Raw genomic sequence first — 22865 nt, 5'->3', positions numbered from 1 at the left:
AGTGCTGTGTGAAGGAGAAATGAGCCTTCCCACACTGTGTAACTGTGAGGTGTGCCCTGCCAGCACAGCCTGAATGGGGGTGATGAAAGGATTAAGAAAAGACAGACAAGAGAATGAAATCTGGGTCTCAGTGGGACGCTGCTCCCTGATGAGGAGACAGCGTCAGCGCCCACAAGCTGTGTCTTTATTTTATAACAGATGCCATGAGGCAAAGTAGGGGCGTGATCAAGTTGTTTACAGGATTCTTGTGAGTTTCAACCCTACTCAACTACATGCACCTGAACTCTATCACAAGGCATGTGGGGCCACGTGTTCGGATCATAGGTTCCAGCTTATAATTATAGCTGTTGGCTATAATTGTGCTGGGAGGGCTCTGCCCAACCTGAGTCTCTCTCAGGAAAGTTGCAGTCAGCATGGACTGGGTGGAGAATGCCTGTAATGGCTACTGGTTGGGTCTCTGGCAATCTTTCTGGGCCACATATGGTGGGTAAGAGCTATGGCACCCTGTTCTGAGAATCCATCACATCCTGAGAGTCAGTCTGCCTTTGTGCGTGGTAAATGGGAACATGGGCCCCTTCTCATGCTCCAACTCCCCCTCCCACCCAGTGGGAAACACAGTGAAGGCCATCAGTGAGGGGACTGTGAAACCTTGGGAGCCTGGCCAGCTCCTCAGTCAAGAAAAAAGCGTTTGGATCTCACACAGCTTTGGCATGTCCCCTCTTTCTGCAGGCCCTGTTTTTTTTTTTTTTTTTTTCTGTTTTCTATAAAACCTTGGGTTGGAATGTCTGGGTTATGGCAAAACAATAACATCTGCTGGTGCCCACAGTGCAGCCCACCCACAGACAGGATGAGACTTAGTGGTTCAAATTCACAGGTGGAAGCCGGTGTCACAGTAAACTTCAGTAGTTGGCCACCAGCGCTGCACATGTAAGTCCAAATAAACATACACCTTTCACCGCCAGTCGTTCGGGTTATTTCTTTGGGAACCCAAGAACAGTACACTGAGCTTTTCTGGGACCTCAGCAGTTTGCATAACACTTTGCTTTTAGTTTTGGTCTAAACACTGGGCAGCTATGCTTGGGTGGTGTGTCACAGTTTCCCAAGAAGGTATCTGTATGTGACTCAGCCACAACACCCCAGGCCACACCAAAGCTCAGGGAACTAGATACACAATACTGACAGAGGAGGAGCTCACAATTGAAATTGAGGGAACGAGGGTGCATATTAGGGTGCCCTGATGGTATCTTTAATGAATATTACATTGAATATGATAATAATTTCTTATTAGTATCTTTTAAAACACTTTCTATCTTACTATTTTGAAATATTTTAGACTTACAAAAATGTTTCAAAGACAGTAAAGAACTATCTTTACCCCAGCTTCCTCTAGTGTTAGTATCTTATATGAATCTAACACAGTATTGCAACCAGGAAACGAACACTGGCATGACACTAGTGACTAATCTACAGACCTTATTTTCATTTTCCCAACTGCCCCCTACTGACCGCTGCCTGCTCAGGATCCAATCAGAATCCCACACTGCATTTGGTCAGTGTGACCCCTTGTGCCCTTCCGTCTGGGATCGTGTCCTCGCTGTGTCCTCTTAGAGCAGGGGTGGGCAAACTTTTTGACTCGAGAGCCACAATGGGTTCTTAAACTGGACCGGAGGGCCGGAACAAAAGCATGGATGGAGTGTTTGTGTGGACTAATATAAATTCAAAGTAAACATCATTACATAAAAGGGTAGGGTCTTTTATTTTTTTTTAGTTTTATTCATTTCAAACGGGCCAGATCCGGCCCGAGGGCCGTAGTTTGCCCACGGCTGTCTTAGAGTCTGTACTTACCTATTTAGGACCCACTAATTATAGGACCAAACTAATGGCCAAGCTGTTTACATCTCCCTGCGACCCAGTGTCCATTCTCTACACAGACCCTTTATCTACTTTACACACCAAGCCAGTATTTCCTCAGCTCAGGGGAAATCAACCAGAGCCAGGAGCCAGACAGCTAGAAATCACCCTACAGCCCAGAGCCCACCAACATTATTCAAAGTAGCTGACCCTAAGCTGTTTGCTCCGCCCTGCTCTGCCTTTTCCGTGGAAAACACCCAAGGGCTCTGACCTGTGACTCCCTTTCATTCCTGCTCTGCCTCCTGAAACACCTGTTGTTTTCCCATGTGGCCCTGCACACTTGCCTCTCCTTTTTAGGGAAACGGTGAAACTATAACATCAAACTTCTTTCAATTGCATTGGCCTTGCTGTATCCTCACTCAGTCACCTCAATGCATTAAACTCCCACGGACACAGCTAGTTCTTCTTTAATCCTTACCTTTCTGGTCAGCTTTGGGAGGTCTTCCCTGTGCATGTGCATCTGGGCCTGCATCCAGGGGCTTTGGACAAAAACCACATGAACGTGTGGTGCCAGGTTTATTGGAGGCCATTAAAAAGGTGGAACTGAAATCCTGGGTCCACCCTGACTCATTCTCTTGTTATGTAAGACAATGAATTTGTACATAGGGTCAATTTTATTTTGTTTTCTGTTTACATATGACTCAGTGCATCTCACACAGCCTGCTTCACAGTTCCCCTCCTAGTGCTGTGTCTGATGGGACTCTCTAACATGTACATAAAAATATGTGCAAGATTACATATTGCAGCATTTTTTAGGATAAAACTGAAAAATTGGGAACAACTCATGTGACTTTCAAAGAAGACAAATGAAATAAATTACAATTTATTCATAAAATGGAAATCTAGAAATCTAGGCAGCCATAAGAAATATTGGTGAGCTTTTAGGAATTCAAAGGTTATATATATATATATATATATATATATATATATATATATATCATCATCATCATCCCATTTTTTTAAAAGAGAAAAGTGTAGCCTACATGTACCCATATTTATATGCATATAAATATATAACATTCATAGAAAAATGCAAGCAGTGTGCTGTAAACACAGTTACCATTGGGGAGGGGAAGTGATGTAACAAATATTGTCAACTCTCACTGTATAATCTCTAATTATCAACAGATGAAACAGCTTTCAATAAAATATATTTCTGTTGTCTGTATTGTTATTTTAAGCAATATCAGAAAATTGGGATAGACCTAAGGTAGATGGAGAAAAGGTGACAGGAGGGAAGAGTCACAGAGGGTGGGGAGAGACAGCACAAAACTCCTCATCAACAGAGAGTCCAGTGGAGAGAAGTCAGAAGGAGGGCGGCAGATCTTGTTAGCATTGGCACTGTCAGTGGCTGGCCTGCCTCTGGATGGCGCAGAACGAAGCTCACCAATCCCCCTCTGTCTGGGGACAGTCCATGGCAACAGGTCTTCTCAGTCCAGGGGGCTTCCCCCTGACCCCCTGATCTGAGCAGAGCTGACTGGACAGCTCTCCCACTTCCCACCTACAACCTGGAGCTGGGACTCCACACGTCCCTCCAGCCAGACTCTGAGAGCAGAGGGGAAATATGTTCCTTCATCCTAGTCACCGGTGAGACCATCCCTGGCCATGAGGACCCACTTGTCTTCGGTGGAAGTGAAGTGGGTTAGACAGACTTGTAGGTCCCAGTCCTTGGATGAAGGTGCAAATGAATGAGCCCTGAGGCTGAGAGGGTGATAGGTACCTGAGTCATCAGAAGTTCTTCCTCTTTAGGGCACACATTGGCTCAGGCTACAATCCTGACAAGCTATGGAGTCTTTCCAAACAATTTCACAGCAGGAAGGCCATGAGCAAGAGTGCCTACCCAGGAATGGTGATGTTACTCAGAGAAATTTTATCTCTGGATGCGATCACCCTCCTATCAGGCTTCAAATCTCTCCACCTCAAAATGCACACCACACCTTCGTTTAGGACTCAGCACAACAGGAGGACAAAGAAGGAAACAAGTCATAACCTTAGACCACACCTTGCAAGCCAAAAATCAAGAAAAACAACTTCTTTGCTTAATTGAGCACTCGATTAAGCATGGTGTTAGCATTTGGTATTGCTTTATTTTGAATTGCATCTTGATGAGATGGGACACACAGCGCTGTGTTCTCCAAAGTCCTCAGAGCACCCTGCACCCCACCCCACCCCTGTATCCCAGGGCCAGGCAGATCCCAGGCTCCCCTCGAGGCGGCTGCAGGAATCATGGGCTCTGGTCCCTCTGGCAGGTCTCTCTTCAACTAGAACGACAGAGGAACTCTGAGACTGGGCTTGAGGGAGACATAGATGCAGAGCAGGTGAAGGAGAATCTGGGACAAGAGGTGGAGAGATGGAGGACAGAGCAGGTGCCCTGCCTGGAGGACCCAGACATTAAACTGTCCCCTGCTCACCCCACACTCTCTGCAGCCTGGAGCACAGCAGGCCCCTACCCGAGGCATTCCTTCATGACGGAAGCAGAGGAGCAGTCAGACTTCTCTCCTGGCACCTTTTCCTCAAAGTCATCTTAGTCATCTTCTCCAGGAAACCAGAGGATTTGAGGCTGCACAGCTGGAAGCAAGGTAGGTGCAGTTATGTACGCACAGGCACTCTGGACAAAGGGCAGTGGGTCTCTTCCACAGGGCAGTTCTCAAGGGCATCATAGATATAGTTCCCACACTTGGAGGCTGGCTGGCACAGCCAGAACCTTGTCCTGAGGGGAATCCTGAGGGATGGAGCAGGTGTGGGTCCCAGAAAGCAATAAACTCAGTCTGGTGAGATGTAGGAGCCCATCTCACTACTCCACCGGCTATTTCCTCCCCCTTCTTATCCTCACCTGAAACTCCACCTGAGTCTAAGCACAGGTGCACAAGCATGCAGACCAGCCCTGTGGGAAAGTAATGGGGTTGACAACAAGCTAATTTGTAGTCATGTTTCCTGCCTGGGGTATGCTCTGAAGCTAGCTTGGGTTTTGTTAGTTTGAGGATGACTCTTTGGGGATCTGGTTCATCAGGTTGGGGGCAGCACCCCAGAGCTGGTCTTGGGCTCTCTGGGAACCTGGAAGATGAAGGATGCAGGGATGCTCCAAAAGAGCCAAGATGAGAGTCCAGGGAGAGGATTGAGTGTCCTTTAAGGTGCTGCAGGGGACATGGGGATGGGAGAGAGGGGCTGGGATGGAAGTGGATACTAGGAGTGGGGTGAGATATGTTGGGCTGGGGAGTTGGACTTGGGCATCCATCCTGATATGCTCTATGTCAATGAGAAATCTACACAATCAGGATAAACACACTCCAGGTAATTTAGTTTAGAAAAGGAATTTATTGAAGGGATATAGGAGACCCTGATCATTGATTGGAAGTATGGAGACATGGCCCACAGCTAAGCAGCCCTAATTATTTTTTTATTGATTAAGTTATTACATATATGTCCTTATCCCCACAGCCCTAATTCTTTTTGAAACCAAGTTGTTGATCAGAAAGTTGAGAAACTATTGTGACTAATGCATGTGCCTGAAATGGGTCTTCCTGCATTTGCCACCACCAGCAGCACTGCGTTCTCTGGCCCTCAGTGCCATCCTGAAGCCACCTTAGGTCTGTGCCTGCAGCCAGGAAGTGAGAGCCTTCCCACCGCAGCCCCCACTAGTCAAAGGCAGAATGGGCACATCAGATTAGCTGAGCTCGAGTCACCTGCCGGCACCCTATCATCAAGGGGTCTGGGATAAAGAATTCTGGCATTTCAGATGTGGCCTTACCAAGTCTCTTAAAGTCAGGTATCCCCAGACATATAAAAGCATTCCTATCTTTCCTATGGGATCTTGTGCTTCAGAGAACAGAAAGGGGTAGGGACAGGTGCTCATGGAGTGGATGCCAGAGCCATGAATGTTAAATTCCCAGAGGCATTGATTCCTGTGTACAGATGGGCAGCCTTAATGCAGGAAGCACAGACAGCATGTTTTTTCCCATGGTTCAGAGGAGAAGAGAGGGTTTTGTCCTAGAGAAGGGAGAGCAGAGCTGTGACCTGTCAGTAGGAGTAAGAGTCATGCATGTTAGGTCCATTCTCCATCCAGCACCCAGAGGGGTCCTTCACATGGGTCACTGCCCTCTGCACTTATCACCCCGGGTGTCTTCCCATCACACTTGGCAGAGAATCCCAGATCCTCATCATGGCAACATAACCCCATGGGACTTCACCTGTGGAGGCTCTCAACACCTGCTCCATTCTTCTCACCCCACTCCTCTCCCCTCACTGTCTTCTTCGTGTCTCAAGCATATAAATTCTGCTTCCTTCAAGATTTCTCACTCACCTTCTCCTCTATCCCTCCTCCAGAGACCTGAACACCTCTCTGCCCCATTGTATTCCAACCTCTGCTCCCAAGTCACCTCTGCAGAGAGGCCTTTGCTGACCACTATGTCTGAAATAGCCCCCGTCCCCATCCCTCCTGATCCCTCCTATCACTCTGACATATTTTTGCTTGTTTTCCTTGTTTTTGTGACATACTATATATGTATTTGCTTGGTTTTGCTCTGCACACACCAAGAACTAATGTTGTATGATGGCAGGGACTTTGTTCATGTCTGTGACTTCAGCACCATGGACAGTGCACAGCACAGAACAGGCCTTCCATATATTTCTGCTGAAATCAAGTGAAATAAGCCAGTCAGAGAAAGATAAATACCACATGGTATCACTCATTTGTGGAATATAGAGAACATAGACTGATGAACAGGACAGGGACAGATCCAAAGACAGAGAAACAGCGATCAGACTATCAATCACCAGAGGGAAACTAGGGGAGGGAGGTAATAAGAGAGAGAGATCAACCAAAGGACATGTATGCATGCATATAAGCCAAACCAATGGACACGGACAACAGGGGGGTGAGAACATGAGTGGGGGGGGGGAGGTTGGGGGTTAATGGGAAATGAGGACACATTTGTAATACCTTTACCAATAAAGAAATTTAAAAAAAGAGAAAAAATGAATGAACGTGAGTGAACTTAATGCCATTGGCTGCACTCAAAGGGAGCCCTGTGTGTCGTAAAATAGCAATTTGCAGAGAGGTTTTACCACGAAGGTCCAATCTGCAACTTTAGACTGAATCTTCCTTCAAGGGTCTCTCCTGGTAGAGGGGAACCCAGCAGGAGCTGGGGGAGGAAGAGGCTTCCTTGGAGATGAAAACTGAACTTTAGTGAAAATACGTAGCATCCTTTCCATGGGTCCAGTATGTACATCCCACTTCAGGACCATGTTTTTCTGTTGCCTGAATCCTTTTCTACACCCTTCAAGGCAGCAGAATACTGGGCCCTTATTACAGGCACACCCCCCTCCATGCAAGCCCTTTCAAATCCTGGCTTTCTCTCTCCCCTATTCTGGGCTCCTCCCCACTCCCCAGAGACAATCTCTACTCTTAGTTGGTCCTTTCTGTGACTCGTTTACTTCAAAACGTCATGAAGCCTAGGCCGGGTAGCTCAGTTAGTTACAGCATCTTCCCAATACACCATGGTTGCAAGTTCGATCTCCTGTGGTCAGGGCACGCCCAAGAAGCAACCAGTGAATGCATAAATAAGCAAAAAAACAAACCTATGTTTCAATCTATCTCTGTCTCTCTCTCTATCTCTGTCTCCCCCCCTCTCTCAGAGCAATACAAAACAAAATATGAAATATACAACCTCTGAGTTGTGATATCTAAAAGGTAATTTGGCAAGGAATAATTAAGAACAAAGAAAGTCTCACTTGCCTTAAGGCTCTTCAATTAAGCAAAAATGAAAGGTGTTGACATATGACAAAAGGTATCAATAAAAAATGAGATTATATGTAATTAATTATATATAAGATGTAACAGATGAAACAATTTAACTGCACAGATAAGAAGGTGTAGGAAAATCTATCCAGAGAAAATGCCTATCTTTGTAGACTTTTTCTCAAGAAAAAAAAATATATTAGAAGGATGGGCATTAAGAAGGAAAGTAACACCTAAGCAACATAGTTTGCCAAAAATATTGAGATTCATGCCATGGCCAGGGTAGCTCAGTTGGTTGGGCACTTATCCCATGCACTGAAAGGATGCTGGTTCCATTCCATTCCATTCCTGGTCAGGGCACATGCCAGGTTTGGGGATCAATCCCCGGTAAGGGGTTTGCAAGAGGCAGCCAATCAATGTTTCGTTCTCATATTAGTTCTCTCTCTACTGCTCCCTTCCCAAAAAATCAATTAAAGAAATATATATATATATATATATATATATATATATATATATAATTTCATGTCTATGCTGTCAGTAGCTTTTAAAAAATTAAGACCTGTCCAGTGTTGCTCATTGGTTAGAACATCGGTCCATGAACAAAAGGATCTTGGCTCAATTCCAGGTAAAGGACACACACAAGTACCTCCTACCTCTGTTGCAGGTTCACTCCCCACCCCCGGTCAGGGAGGGTGCAGGAGGCAGCCAGTCTATATGTCTCTCACATCAATTTTTCTCTTTCTCTCTCCCTCCATTCCACTCTCTCTAAAAAAGCATTGGAAAACATATCCTGTGGTGAGGATTAACAACAAATTTAAAAGAAGAAATATTGAGAATACAAAAGAAAACCTTTCCCAGGAAATTCCAGCATTATTTTCTATCAAAGAGAAAACCTTTTGCAATGCAAAAATAAATTTTTAAAAATATATAAAAGTTTAAAGAAATCTAAAATAGACATATTTTTTATTGATTCCAGAGATGAAGGGAGAGGGAGAGAGAGATAGAAACATCAATGATGAGAGAGAATCATTCATCAGCTGCCTCCTGTAACCCGGGAATCAAACTGAGATCTCCTGATTCATAGGTCAATGCTCAACCACTGAGCCACACCAGCTGGGCTGCAAAAATAATTTTTGTTTCTTAATTTTTCTGAGGTGCACAAATATTAAATGTACTGCTTGAAGAATTTATGTGTACAACCACCACTCACATCAAGATATAGACCATGTACATCTTTCAAAAATGCTTTCTTATTTCCTTTGTTAGTCAGTAACTCCATCCAGATTTAATAACATTCTCTTTTTACATATCTTTTCAGATTGATTTCTGTGCACATACACATGCACAAATATTTTTAAAAATTTATGATCATACTATGAATATCATCTATAATGGTGTCTTGGTGACTTCAGGTCTGTACCTTATTTGGTTGTGTGTATAGGTCTGTATCATTAAAACTGCTTAACCTCCTACTGGACAGATGCACCAAAATTTATGTAATTCCTGTCACTGGACCATTTTTTGCTAATCCTCACCTGAGGATCTTTTTCCATTGATTTTTAGAGAGAGTGGGAGGGAGGGAAAGGGAAGAGAGAGAGAGAGAGAGAGAGAGAAGTGAGAGAGAAAAGTGAGAGAGACACAAGGGTTGGCTGCCTCCCCCATGTGTTGAACAGGACCTGGGACTGAACCTGCAACCCATGCCCTTGACTGAAATCAAACCGTTGCCCCTTCAATGAGTGGGCCACTGGACATTTTTGTCTCTCTCATATTTAGACATTCTAAAACATCATCTTTGTACCTCTCTCTGGTATAATTATTTCCTTAAGATAAAGTTGTAAAAATGAAACATGATTTCACTGATATGTGGAATCTAATGAACAAAGTAAACGAACAAACAAAATAGAAACAGACTCATAGATACAGAGAACACACTGGCAGCTGTCAGAGAGGAGGGGCCTTAGGGAGGCCGGGTGAAAAAGGTGAAGGGGTTAAACAAAACAAAACAAAACAACAACAACCACACCACAAAGAACAACTCATAGACACAGACGATAGTATATGATTACCAGAGGGAAAGGGGGGTGGGGAAAGGCAGAATAGGGTAAAGAGGGGATAAATGGTGATGAAAGGAGACTTGACTTGGGGTGGTGAACACATAATACAATATGCTGATGATGTGCTATAGAATTGTATGCCTGAAACCTATATAATCTTATTAACAATGCCACCCCAATAAATTCCATTTTTAAAAAGTCCTAAAAAGACCTGGAATTCGTATATTCCCTTGGCACCACAGGGGCAATCTAGAATCTTTTCTTGAAGAATATTTTTGACAGAGATCCAGATGGGGGCGCTCCCTCTGCTGTATTTGAGAATCTCTTCCAGTTCCAGGGCTATTTTAGTTTTAAACTTCTGGAAAATGATATCTTTCTTGGATTCATTTTTCCATGGAATCCAATTCTTTCTCAGCTACTTCACCCATGCTCCCTGTAATCTCTGATTCATCTCTGGTTTCTAAAACTTCAGGTGTAACCCCATCTTCTGTTTCTGTGACGATTTCAAATTCTGGACAAAGGAAGCTGTGGTCTGCAACTGTATTGTTCAAATTATCTGACTGTCTGTAACCTGCTTGTGTCCAGATCTGCAGTCCACAGTCCGGTGCTACTTACTGTAACAACACACCTTGTGATGTCAGAGCACTTGGGGCCTTAACAGCAGCCACCCCTGCAGAGATGAGCCCAGGCTTGAGCCGGAAGCACACAGATCCTCCCATCTCCGGGGAAGGATGCTCAGAAGGTGGCCCATATGAGTAGAAGTCACTTTTCCCAGGTGGCTGATTTCTAAAAACACGTGGGCCACTCAACACTGAGGCCAGGCGTGGCCCCAGAAGAGGAGCAGGCTGTTGGAAAGGGATAAGCAGAGCAGGCAGAGGCTTGTACGGCTGCAGCGGGCCCAGCTGCACCCAGCCACCAGCCCATTTTGCTGGAACTTCTGGTCTCTCAGAAGCCTCACCTGAGCCACCCCCACAAATCCCAGTTCCACTGCTCCAGGGCACATGCCCAGATTTAATGATATTCTGAGATTAGTTTAATGATATTCACAGATTAGTTTTGCCTGCTTTGAATTGCCAATGTGAACCACACATTATGTTTTCTTTATTTATGGAACAGGATGTCTGAGAGACACAGTATCTATGTGTGAAGCAGCAGATCGTGTTTGTCGCTGGGGAGCATTTGTTCCCCTTGGTGAACTTACCACTATCTACCTGTCTGTCTACCACTGATGGATACGTGAGCTGTTCGCAGTTTGGGACTAGAACGAATGAGGCTTCTCTGAACATTCCTGTACCTGCCTTTTGATGAACCAATGTGTATATCTCCTCTGAGGGAGTTACCAGTTCACAGGGTGGCCATATGTTTACTTTCACAGACAAAACATGTTTCTGAAATGGTTAGAGCAATTCGCACCCCAGAGGGTCCCAGTTGCTGCACACCTTGCTGACACGGATTAAACTGTAGCCGTTCTCATGGATGAGTGGCTGTATCTCCTCGTATTTCTCTGATGAGGACTGAAGTGGGAGATTTCATCTGCACATGGACTATTTGGTAGCCTCTCATTTGAAGTTGTGTGAGGCCACGTCCCACATGGCTTAGGGTTCAGGAACTGGAGAAGGGCCATGGGCAAATGATGAGACAAGACAAGAAATAATAATTTGGAAATATTGGGGGGCCAAGCAGAGAGTCCAACTCTAGGGGAAAGACTTCACTGGTGCCCAGACCCTGCCAACCTTTTATTCAATTTTGGATACACATATTGCCCTAGTCAGGCAGGCAATTCTGATAACAGACAGACTATCTTTTTTTTTTTTTTTTTTAAATATTTTTAGAGTTTAGTTTATCCAATTTAAGTGTGTAAGTGCACATTTACCTACTTTCTTGATAATATTTTTTTTTATTTTTTATTTTTCGCTAAAAGTATTACAAAGTGTATTACATAAGTGTCCTTTTTTCCCCCCCGCCCTTGACAGACCCCTGCCCTCCCTTACCCCCCAGTGTCTTATGTCCATTAGTTATGGTTATATGGATGCATACCAGTCCTTCGGTTGATCTCTTAATCCCCTCCCTCCTCCCCCCCAACCCTCCCTGGCCTTCCCACTGCAGTTTGACAATCAGTTTGAGGCAGCTCTGCCTCTGTATCTATTATTGTTCAAAAGTTTGTAATGGTCTTTATTATCCATGAATGAGTGAGATCATGTGGTATTTTTCCTTCATTGACTGGCTTATTTCACTTAGCATAATGCTCTCCAGTTCCATCCATGCTGTTGCAAATGGTAAGAATTCCTTCTTTTTTACAGCAGCATAGTATTCCATCGTGTAGATGTACCACAGCTTTCTAATCCATTCATCTACTGATGGGCACTTAGGCTGTTTCCAGATCTTAGCTATGGTGAATTGTGCTGCTATGAACATCGGGGTGCATATATCCTTTCTGATTGGTGTTTCTGGTTTCTTGGGATATATTCCTAGAAGTGGGATCACAGGGTCAAATGGGAGTTCCATTTCCAATTTTTTGAGGAACCTCCATACTGCCTTCCATAGTGGCTGCACCAGTCTGCATTCCCACCAGCAGTGCACAAGTGTTCCTTTTTCTCCACATCCTCTCCAGCACTTGTCGTTTGTTGATTTGTTGATGATGGCCATTCTGACAGGTGTGAGATGGTACCTCATTGTTGTTTTGATTTGCATCTCTCGGATGATTAGTGACTTTGAGCATGTTTTCATATGTCTCTTGGCTTTCTGAATGTCCTCTTTTGAAAGGTGTCTATTTAGATCCTTGGCCCATTTTTTGATTGGATTGTTTATCTTCTTTTTGTTAAGTTGTATGAGTTCCCTATAAATTTTGGAGATTAAGCCCTTATCAGATATGACGTTGGCAAATATGTTTTCCCACGAGGTGGGTTTTCTTGTTGTTTTGTTGATGGTTTCTTTTGCTGTGCAGAAGCTTTTTATTTTGATGTAGTCCCATTTGTTCAGTTTCTCTTTAGTTTCAACTGCCCTAGGAGCTGTATCAGTGAAGAAATTGTTTTGGCATATGTCTGAGATTTTGCTGCCTTTGTATTCTTCTAGAATTTTTATGGTTTCCTGTCGTACATTTAAGTCCTTTATCCATTTTGAGTTTATTCTTGTGTATGGTGTAAGTTGGTGGTCTAGTTTCATTTTCTTGCATATATCTGTCCAATTTTCCCAACACCATTTATTGAAGAGACTATCTTGGCTCCATTGTATGTTCATGCCTCCTTTGTCAAAAATTAATTGAGCATATTGGTTCGGGCTAATTTCTGGACTCTCTATTCTATTCCACTGATCTATATGTCTGTTCTTGTGCCAGTACCAGGCAGTTTTGAGAACAGTGGCTTTGTAATACAGCTTGATATCTGGCATTGAGATCCCACCTACTTTGTTTTTTCTCAGGATCGCTGCAGCTATTCGGGGTCTTTTTTTTATTCCAGATGAATTTTTGGAGAGTTCGTTCTAGATCCTTGAAGAAGGCCATTGGTATTTTAATGGGAAGTGCGTTGAATGTATAGATTGCTTTGGGTAATATGGACATTTTAATGATGTTGATTCTACCAATCCAAGAACATGGTATGTTCTTCCATCTGTTTATGTCTTCCTCTATCTCTTTTTTCAACGTCCTATAGTTTTCTGAGTAGAGGTCTTTTACCTCTTTAGTTAAGTTTATTCCTAGGTATCTTAATTTTTGGGGTGCGATGGTAAATGGGATTGTTTTTATAATCTCTCTTTCTGAAAGTTCACTATTGGTATATAGAAATGCCTCGGATTTCTTGGGGTTAATTTTGTATCCTGCTACATTGCCAAATTCATGTATTAAGTCTAGTAGTTTTTTGATGGAGTCTCTAGGGTTCTGTATGTATAATATCATGTCATCTGCAAATAAGGACAGTTTTACTTCCTCTTTTCCAATTTGGATGCCTTTTATTTCTTCTTCTTGTCTAATTGCAATGGCTAATACTTCCAGGACTATGTTGAACAGGAGTGGAGAGAGTGGACATCCCTGTCTTGTTCCTGTTCTTAGGGGAAATGGTGTTAGTTTTTGTCCATTGAGTATGATGTTGGCTGTGGGCCTGTCATATATGGCTTTTATTATGTTGAGGTATGATCCTTCTATTCCCACCTTGCTGAGAGTTTTTATCAAAAATGGGTGTTGGATTTTGTCAAATGCTTTTTCTGCATCAATTGATATGACCATGTGGTTTTTTTCTTTCAATTTGTTTATGTGATGTATCACGTTTATTGATTTACGGATGTTGTACCATCCTTGCATCCCTGGGATAAATCCTACTTGGTCATGGTGTATGATCCTTCTGATGTACTGCTGGATCCGATTTGCTAAGATTTTGTTGAGGATTTTGGCATCTATGTTCATGAGGGATATTGGCCTGTAATTCTCTTTCATTGTGTTGTCTTTACCTGGTTTTGGTATTAGGGTGATGCTAGCTTCATAAAATGTGTTCGGAAGTGTTCCATCCTCTTGGACTTTTTGTAGTAATCTGAGGAGGATAGGTTTCAGTTCTTCCTTAAAAGTTTGGTAAAACTCCCCTGAGAAGCCGTCTGGTCCTGGGCTTTTGTTTGCTGGAAGCTTTTTGATGACTGCTTCAATTTCTTCCATCGTTATTGGCCTATTGAGATTTTTAGATTCTTCCTGATTGAGTTTTGGAATGTCAGACAGACTATCTTAAAGGTCTGTAAGTATTAGTAAAGATTTACTTTGAGACTATTTGGTCAGGAAATTGCTTGAGCCACCATTGTCTAGCCAGTGATGGCGAACCTGTGACACGCGTGTCAGAGGTGACACACGAACTCATTTTTTTTGGTTGATTTTTCTTTGTTAAATGGCATTTAGATATATAAAATAAATATCAAAAATATAAGTCTTTGTTTTACTATGGTTGCAAATATGAAAAAATTTCTATATGTGACACGGCACCAGAGTTAAGTTAGGGTTTTTCAAAATGCTGACACGCCGAGCTCAAAAGGTTCGCCATCACTGGTCTAGACTAAACTGTCAGTGCATAGCTCTGGCCCTTGCCAGGGCTCAAGGTTCACCAGCATTCCGGGATCCTTGTTCACAGGTCTCTGATAGTGAAGACAATGGGTAGCTTCCAACAGAAGTGTCTGTTCTATTTCTATTTTTAAACATTGATTGTTGGTCTTTTACTGATTGGTGCTGCACTCTGGATGTGGTATTTCCTTGTCTCTAGCTCATCTCTCATCCCCTCTCTAACACAGTTTGTGTCTTGCCTTTTCACACTCTTCCTGAACAGAAGTTCTTAATTTTAATAAAGTTTAATTTATCAATTGATTAGTTTTTTTGATGGGTAGCGCTTTTTGAGTTCTTTAAAGGATTTTTTTTGTTTACTCCCAAATCCAAGTTTCTTCTGGGAGATTCCTGGTCTCATCATTCACATTAGTCTTATAACCCACTTAAAATTAATCTTTGTATTAGGTGTGAGTTAGTTCGCTTTTCCACATGGGTGTTCAATTACCTGGCACTACCTAGGGAAAGACCACTCTTTCTCCATCTAATTGCAAGGGTGTCTTTTGGAAAATTAGGTGACCATATATGTGTGGGTCTGTCTGGGCTCTCTATCCCGTCCCATTGATTAATTCTGTCCTTAAAGCAATATAATACTGTTTTATTACTGTTATCTTACACATAATCACCATTTCCCTAAATTATTTTACTTTTTCTAGGTCCTTAGACAACATTCAGGAGTAAATTTGCAGCAAAAATAAAAAAAAACCTGTTGGGTGTTTGAGTTTGATTGCAAGGAATATCTACCTCAATCTGGGAGAATTTATACCTGAAGACTATCGAGACATCCAAGCCAGGAGCACGGAAGAGGTCTGTCTGAATTTATTTCGATATTCTTTATTTCAGCAATGTTTGGAAGTTGGCAGTGTGAAGACCTTTCACACTCTTATCACATTTACTCCTAGGTATTTGGTCTTCCTTATCCTTTTTTATCAAATTGGATCTGATTCACCTCCACTTCCTTCCTGGATATGACTGCCACTGATGTCAATAAACAGAGACATCTGCTCTGGCAGGGCCCTGTGCTTGTTGCAGAGTGCAATCATGGTTTAGTCTAGGGCAGGGGACAGACATTAAAGGGATATGAATTTAACTACTTTTTAAAATGCATGTAGTAAACATAAAGGGACACAAAGGAGAGATGACACAATCTGGGGAGAGAATGAGTGAGTGCCCCAAGGAAGAAGTGCTTTCTGTACTGACAACTAGGGAATGAGGCCATGACCAATAGTTCATGTCATAAATGATGTGTGTGTGTGTGTGTGTGTGTGAGTGTGTGTGTGTGTGTGTGTGTGTGTGAGAGAGAGAGAGAGAGAGAGAGAGAGAGAGAGAGAGATATTCCATTGGTCTGTTTCTCTGGAGAACTCAAGCTGATAGAGTGCCTACAGCATGTTGATGGTCTATAGGTATCTTTTCATCTCTGTCACTTTTAGTCCAAGCTAACAGTGCTCTGTTCATACAATCCTCTTAAAACTGTGACTATTCCATAAATTCCATGGGTGGGGTTCACCCATTAAACAAAGACCACACTGCACATTTCTTTGGTATGTGCATTTGTACCTGGAGCCTCCTTGTGATACAATTGCCTTCAGATTCTTAGATGCCCTTTAGTTTACTTGGTGGGAACTGGGAGACTGACCTCGAGATAGAGAGGGCATACTGTTTTGCTAAAAGGCTCGGTGTGGTGGCATCGCCCTGGACATTTCTGAGGTCTTAAAGAGAACCTAACAGCCTCCCCCTGGATTTAAGGATTTAATCTTTGCCAAGAATCTGTTTTATAATTTGAGAATCTTGCCATTTGGAGAGGCAGGAACTGAGAAAGAGTTTTTAGTGTGGATTCAACAAGTTTTGGTAATTCTATACATATCCCCTAAAATTTGCTGGAAAACTGGACATTTTCTCCTTTCTACCTCTCATATCCCTATTCTGATCATATGTGGCTAAAAGAAACCACTGGGTGCATTTAGTATTCTGTCTAGAAATATTATTTTTCTTGTTGTGAATCTTCACCCAAGGATATTTTTTTCCATTGATTTTTAGAGAGAGTAGAAAGGGCCAGAGAAAAGGAGGGGAAGAGACAGAGAGAGAAACACCAATGTGAAAGACACATCGACTGGTTGTCTCCCTCACATGCCCTGACCAGCTCCACAGATCCAGCCCTGCAAACCAGGTATATGCCCTTGACCAGAATGGAACCCTCAATCCTTTAGAGTGAGGGTGGAGGCTCTATCCACTGAGCCAAACTGGTAAAGCTAGAAATATTCTTAAATCTAGCAGCTTACTCAGTATATTTACTGTTTTAAATATCACCTCAGGTATCAGTGCTGCAAAACTTTCTGCCCCTGTACGAGTTACTTTTTCTCAGAGTCCATAACAACTTGCTCCCGTCCTCCCAGCTTGCACCCAGAGTCTATTTGAGGCCCTTCCAGCTTCCATGAACTTTCTCTAGGATCTTCCAGTGTCTGCCCATCCCCCAGCCCCAAGCCAACACCATGTGGTTTTTGTCTCTGTTTTAGCAGCTCCTCATGGCCATATACCTATGTCTGTTCTAGTGACATGTTGCTTCATAAGAAACCACCACAAATGTAGTGGCAAAAACCACCATTTCAGGGTTTTCCTGTGGGTCAGGAGCTTGGACAGGACACAGAGGAAAAGGAGTGTCTCTGCTCCAACATCTTTGGGCCTCAGCTGGGAAGACGTGAAGGCTGGGTGACCCCAAGGCTGGGGCTGGAATCATCGGGAGGCTCACTGTGCAGGTGTCTGGCACCTGGGCTAAGACGACTCAAATGCGTCCAGCAGCTGGGACTCAGCCAGGACACTGAGATCTGGCCTCTCCCTGAGCCCTGGGCACTTACCTACTGGTGGTGGGGTCTGCGTGGGGGCGTCTCAAGGGGCAGCATCCAGAGGGCTGTTCCAAGGGAGAAAGACACATACGATGTAATCGTTTTTTTGGCCCAGCCTGGGAAATCATACAGCATTGCTTGTGCCACATTTATTGGAAAAGTGGCTCATGTGAGCTCACCCAGAATCAAAGTGAGGGGAGTCAGACTCCATCTCTTGATGGGGAGTGGCAAGGTCATGTTGCAGATGAGAGTGTGGAGGAGTAAACACTGTGTTCGCCTTTGGAAAACACAATAAAATTGAAGTTCTCCCTTTGCCCTGGCCTCACCCTGAGGCTCTCCACGATATGTCTACCATCTGCATATTCACTCAGATTTGCCTGTAAGTTTCACAGAGATTATTGAGCACTGAAGATTCCTGTGGGAGTTTGTAACTACTGCGAGTAGAGTTTGTGCAATGGAGGGAGGAACCAAGCTCCCCATGTATGTATCATTTCAGACCCTGGGAATGGGAATAGTCACTTCCCCACGGTAAGTATGAAATTCCAGGTCAGCAGATTGGGATCTTGCATGATTGCTGGTATCTGCATGCCCATCAAGATAAGCTGATTTAATGACTCCATTGCGCTCTGCAAACATCTCACAGGCTCTCATACCCCCACCACCTTCACCAGGCACAGTTTTCACTTGGGAGACACGGCCATCCCAGGTATGACCCAAAAGAAGGCTTGTTTCAGTTTGTCCGAGGCTCAGTCTCATTGGAGAGCTCCCTCTGACTCAGACCAATGCCCTAAAGCACATTAATCAGAGCAAAAAAAAAAAAAATAGCCGATAACAGAAGGAAGTTTCAGCTGTGAATATTGTGCAGGTGAGTGAGGAGGTCCAGGCTCCACAGTGCATTTTACTTCCGTCTAGTTTACACGACGGGTGTGGGAACGCAGGTCTGTTTGCCTCAAGAGCTGCAGCCGGGGCCTCTTTTCTTTTCTGAGGATGCTTCATGCTGAAACACAAAGAAAGGCCAAATAAGTTACCAAAACCTTGGTTTATTTTAAATACCCACATTTAAAAATTGAGGTGATTAGCTCTAGGTCAGAAATGCCCTGCCATATTGGGGCCACAATAGTAACAAAGAAACAGAATTTCCGGAGGATGAGGCCCAGAAATCAGGATTTAAAAAAGATTCCCAGGTGATTCTAATGTGCAGCCAAGGTTGAGAACCGCTGCCTTAGGAGAAGGAAACCAGAAGCCCTTTGAGGCTGTGAGGTCTGAGCCAGGTGCACCTCATGCTGCAATCACCTGGGCCAGGTTCAGCCTCATCTTGGAAACAGTAACCCTGGGAAGAGCCAGAGCGATTGGAACCAAGAGCGAGTTCCTGGAACCCAGGGCTCTCCCAGGACCTGCTGACTCCAGGCCGTAGCTCAGAAGTGTTTTCCAGGTGAGGGGAACTTGGGGGACCTGGGGATGGTCAGCATCTGAGGCAGTGTGTCTCTCTCAGGAGCATGTATCCAATATGGTAGCCCCTGCACACACGCTGCTTTTAAATGAATTAAAATTAAACAAAATGAAAAACGCAGTGTCTTCATTTCATGAACCACTTTTCAAATGTTCAATAGTGTGGACATAAATGTCCAAACCTATAGAGAATTTTTTGTAGAAAATTTTAACCTCCTGCGGTCCCTCCCTGGCCTCTAAAATATTTCTTCTAATTAATTTCCTTTCAATGTGCAGGGATTTGTGCACCAGGCCTCTAGTGAAATAATAGTGAGAAACATGGATAGAGCCTTTCTTTGGACTAGGCTCTCTTTCAGTCAGTTCTATGAATTTCGGAGGTCTCTATCCTGCATCTCTCTATTCACATTTCATTCTCCCTACCAGGGTTCCATCGGCCCCTGCTCTTCTTCTAGATCATGCTGCAACTTCATAATTTTCCCTAAAAAACTCTGAAGAGTTCCAGTCATTATGGCAGCATAGATAAATGTGGTACTCATCAAAATTTACAACTGAAATACAGAACCACCTGAACTAGCTGAGTGGAAGTACTACAAGTAGGGAATTAAAAGAGAAGCACATCAAGCCTGGCAGGAGGGGCAGACTCGGAGCAGAATCATGGGACCAGCTGGTCCCACACCCACATGTGGCAGTTTAAAATTGGGAGGGATATCTTGGACATGGAGGTTTCCCTCAGGAGTGAGGGGTCCCTGCCCCACACCAGACCTCCAGCCCAGGGCTTCAGTGCCAGAAAGAGAAGTCCCCACACTTTCTGGCTGTAAAATCCATTGGGGAGTATGGCTGAGTGACACAGAGGCTGGGAGAGTCCCAGTCAGTTCCTCTTAAAGGGTCGGTACACGGACTCACTCAGACTTACTCTGAGCTCCAGCACTAGGCAGCATCTTGAAAGGAACCTGGGCCTACAACCAAGATTACTCTACCCAGCAAAGCTGTTATTTAGAATTGAAGGTCAGATAAAGAGCTTCCCAGGCAAGAACAAGTTAAAGGAGTTCATTAACACCAAAAATATATTACATGAAATGTTAAAGGGTCTTCTTTAAAGAGAAGATGAAATAAAAGATAAAATGTATGAACAATAAAATGGTAATAAATGCATACCTATCAACAATTGAATCTAAAAATAAAAATAAATGAACAAGGAAGCTAATGAACAAAATAAACTGATGAATAAAATAGAACCGGAGCCCAGCTGGTGTGGCTCAGTGGTTGAGCATCAACCTATGAACCAGAAGGTCATGGATTGGTTGCTGGTCAGGGCACATGCCTGGGGTTATGGACTCGAGCCCTGGTGGGGGTGTGCAGGAGGTAGCCAATCAATGATTCTCTCTCATCATTGATGTTTCTATTTCTCTCTTCCTCTCCCTTCCTCTCTGAAGAAAAAAGAATAGAACCAGAGGCACAGAACCATGGAAGAGCTGATGAATCTCAGAGGAAAGGGGGACCCAGAAGAGATTAACCAAAGAATTTATATGCATATATGCATTACCTGTGGACACAGACACCAGGGTAGTGAAGGCCTGGGGTGGGGTGGGAACCAAGTGGAGGAGGGCAATTGGGGGGGGGGACATTTGCAATACTCTCAACAATAATTTTTTTTTTAAAAAACAACCTCTGAAGAATTGTAGACAGTGTAGGTCTGGAGGTGGATTTGTGTGAGAAATGTGGGAAGTCTAGGACAAGCCCGCCTTTGGTGGGTGATGTGCTAAGGGGTCTTTTCAAACAGGGTTTCCCCTGGACAGTGTTCAAAGAAATCCATCCAAACCAAAGTGGGCTTTACTCTGAGCTTAGCGGTATCTTGGAAAGCAGAAATCCAATGGAACTGGTTCAGGAACATTTTATTAAAATTTTGATGCGTTCTTTTCTTCTTGCACATAATGATGTTTCTTCATGCCCCTCCCTTTTTGTCAGCACTGTGTCTCTGTTGTAATGTGAGGTGCACTTCACAGTATATAAAGGTCCCAGTCTACGGTCCCAGAAACCAGTCCTCCTGCTGCTCTGCCATCGACTGCTCTGGAGGGTCATCAAGAACCATGGTGCCCAGAGTCTTTGGTAAGAGGGCACCAACCCTAAGTGTAGCTTATGTGTTATCTATCACACCCCTAATGTACCTTGGAACCTTAGATATAATGCTCTCTTCTATTCACTTCCTGGCTTCCCACCTCTTCATCACCCCCATGTTATTTGTGGCTTTATCACAATCTCTCTCCTGACCTGCAAATTTTAAACTCTTAACTCTTCCTAGAGCTTACCCTGCATTTCCTCAACTGTCAAGTGTAGTCTCCCTGAATTCTCTCCCCTCAATGTGTCCGGGCTGCTCAGGCCCAGCAGTCTGGACTCCTGTCTGTGTCAGGAACTAGAATCTATGCAGAGATGACCCCAAACCCAAACCTTCAGAGCAAATCGGGAACTAAGCCTTCCCACACTGGCCTGCCCTTCCTATGTTCCACAACCCCAGCCTCAGCCTAACCCTCCTCCCATCTCCTCCAGGTTCCATAGGCATATTCATCGTTCTCCTCCACTGGTCAAAGGCAGACACAGGTGAGTGCAGGGTGGGGAAGAATGAAGAGGGACGAGGCTGCCTTGGGAAGTAGGATTGTGATTCACAGAAGGCTCCTGATTTGCGGTTTGAGGATAGTGCCTGGTCCTCCCTGAACTCACCAGCTATTTCCTTTTTCTTGTTGTTGCTGTTGTTAATCATTGCTCAAGGGTATTTTTCCATTAATCTTTAGAGAGAGGGAAAGGTAGGGAAAAAGGGAAAGATAGACGAGAGAGAGAGAAAGAGAGAGAGAGAGAGAGAGAGAGAGAGAGAGAGAGAGATGTGAGAGACATCAATGTGAGAGAGACACATTGATTGGTTTCCTCCCACATCTGCCCTGACTGGAACATCTGGAAGCCCCAGTGGGAGGCTTGGTGCAGAGCACTGTAGGGTCAGCAAGCTGATTTGAACCTGACAGGGATCAAACTGCAACCCAGGTATGCACCCTTGACCAGGAATTGAACCCAAGACCCTTTGGTGTGTGGGCCGCACCATCCAGGACTCACCAGCAATTTCTGTCCAGGGGCCCACATCACCTCAGGCCTGTGGCTGTGCCAGCAAGCACCCAGATGTGGGCACCGGATGTACAACCCCACGGAGCAATGCTGTGATCATGACACCATCCTGTCCTTGAACCGGACCCGCCTCTGTGGTCCCGACTGCACGTTCTGGCCCTGCTTTGAGCTCTGCTGTCCAGAGTCCTTTGGCCCCCAGAAGAGATTTGTTGTGAGACTGAAGGTTCTAGGCATGAAGTCACGGTGCTCTACCTCTCCCATCTCCAGAGTCTGTCCCAGGTAAGGCCTCACTCAGGTGACAACAGGACAAGGGGCTAAGGCAGGGATGGACTCTGGTGGTTGGGGCCCTACTGGGTGGGGGTCCCAGGCCTGCACCTCCCCATCCCTCTTCATGTCTGCATCTCTCCTAAAGTGCGTTGTCTCTGTCTCTCTCATTATCTGCAGCTCATGAGGGACAACCCAGCCATCTTCCTGGAAACTTGGAACATCTGGCTAGAAGCACGCACCCTAGGATATGAGAAGAAATGGGTGGGTGGTATGGTTTTCAAATGATAAAACCATGTTCTAGAGGCTGGTGAGGTTAGATGTGTTCTTTCTGATTTCGTGTGGCAACTTACTGAGAAATGATTACACAGGAACTTCTCTCTGCTCCTAAAACCTCCCCTGCCCACAGCGATCAGTGTCTCCTCAGTCAGTCTAAG

The 22865-nt window shown here is 44.3% G+C and overlaps 1 protein-coding gene and 1 pseudogene across 1 annotated transcript; one reads left to right on the top strand and one right to left on the bottom strand.

Moving 5' to 3' along the window:
* Nucleotides 1–4917: 4917 nt before the first annotated feature.
* On the bottom strand, nt 4918–10705 carry LOC138999817 (programmed cell death protein 2 pseudogene; annotated as a pseudogene).
* A 10438-nt stretch (nt 10706–21143) lies between these two features.
* On the top strand, nt 21144–22447 carry LOC139000351 (insulin growth factor-like family member 3). Its single transcript, XM_070402578.1, has 3 exons — nt 21144–21162; nt 21601–21651; nt 22173–22447. The coding sequence occupies exons 1-3, from the start codon at nt 21144–21146 to the stop codon at nt 22445–22447; spliced, it is 345 nt and encodes a 114-aa protein (XP_070258679.1).
* Nucleotides 22448–22865: the final 418 nt, after the last annotated feature.

Source organism: Myotis yumanensis, unplaced genomic scaffold (assembly GCF_028538775.1).
Source record: "Myotis yumanensis isolate MYYU_CA2020_CCGP unplaced genomic scaffold, mMyoYum1.0.hap1 SCAF_23, whole genome shotgun sequence".
Taxonomy (NCBI): Eukaryota; Metazoa; Chordata; class Mammalia; order Chiroptera; family Vespertilionidae; genus Myotis; species Myotis yumanensis.
The sequence above is the reverse complement of the archived record's forward strand: the minus strand, read 5'-3'. Positions and strand labels throughout refer to the sequence as shown.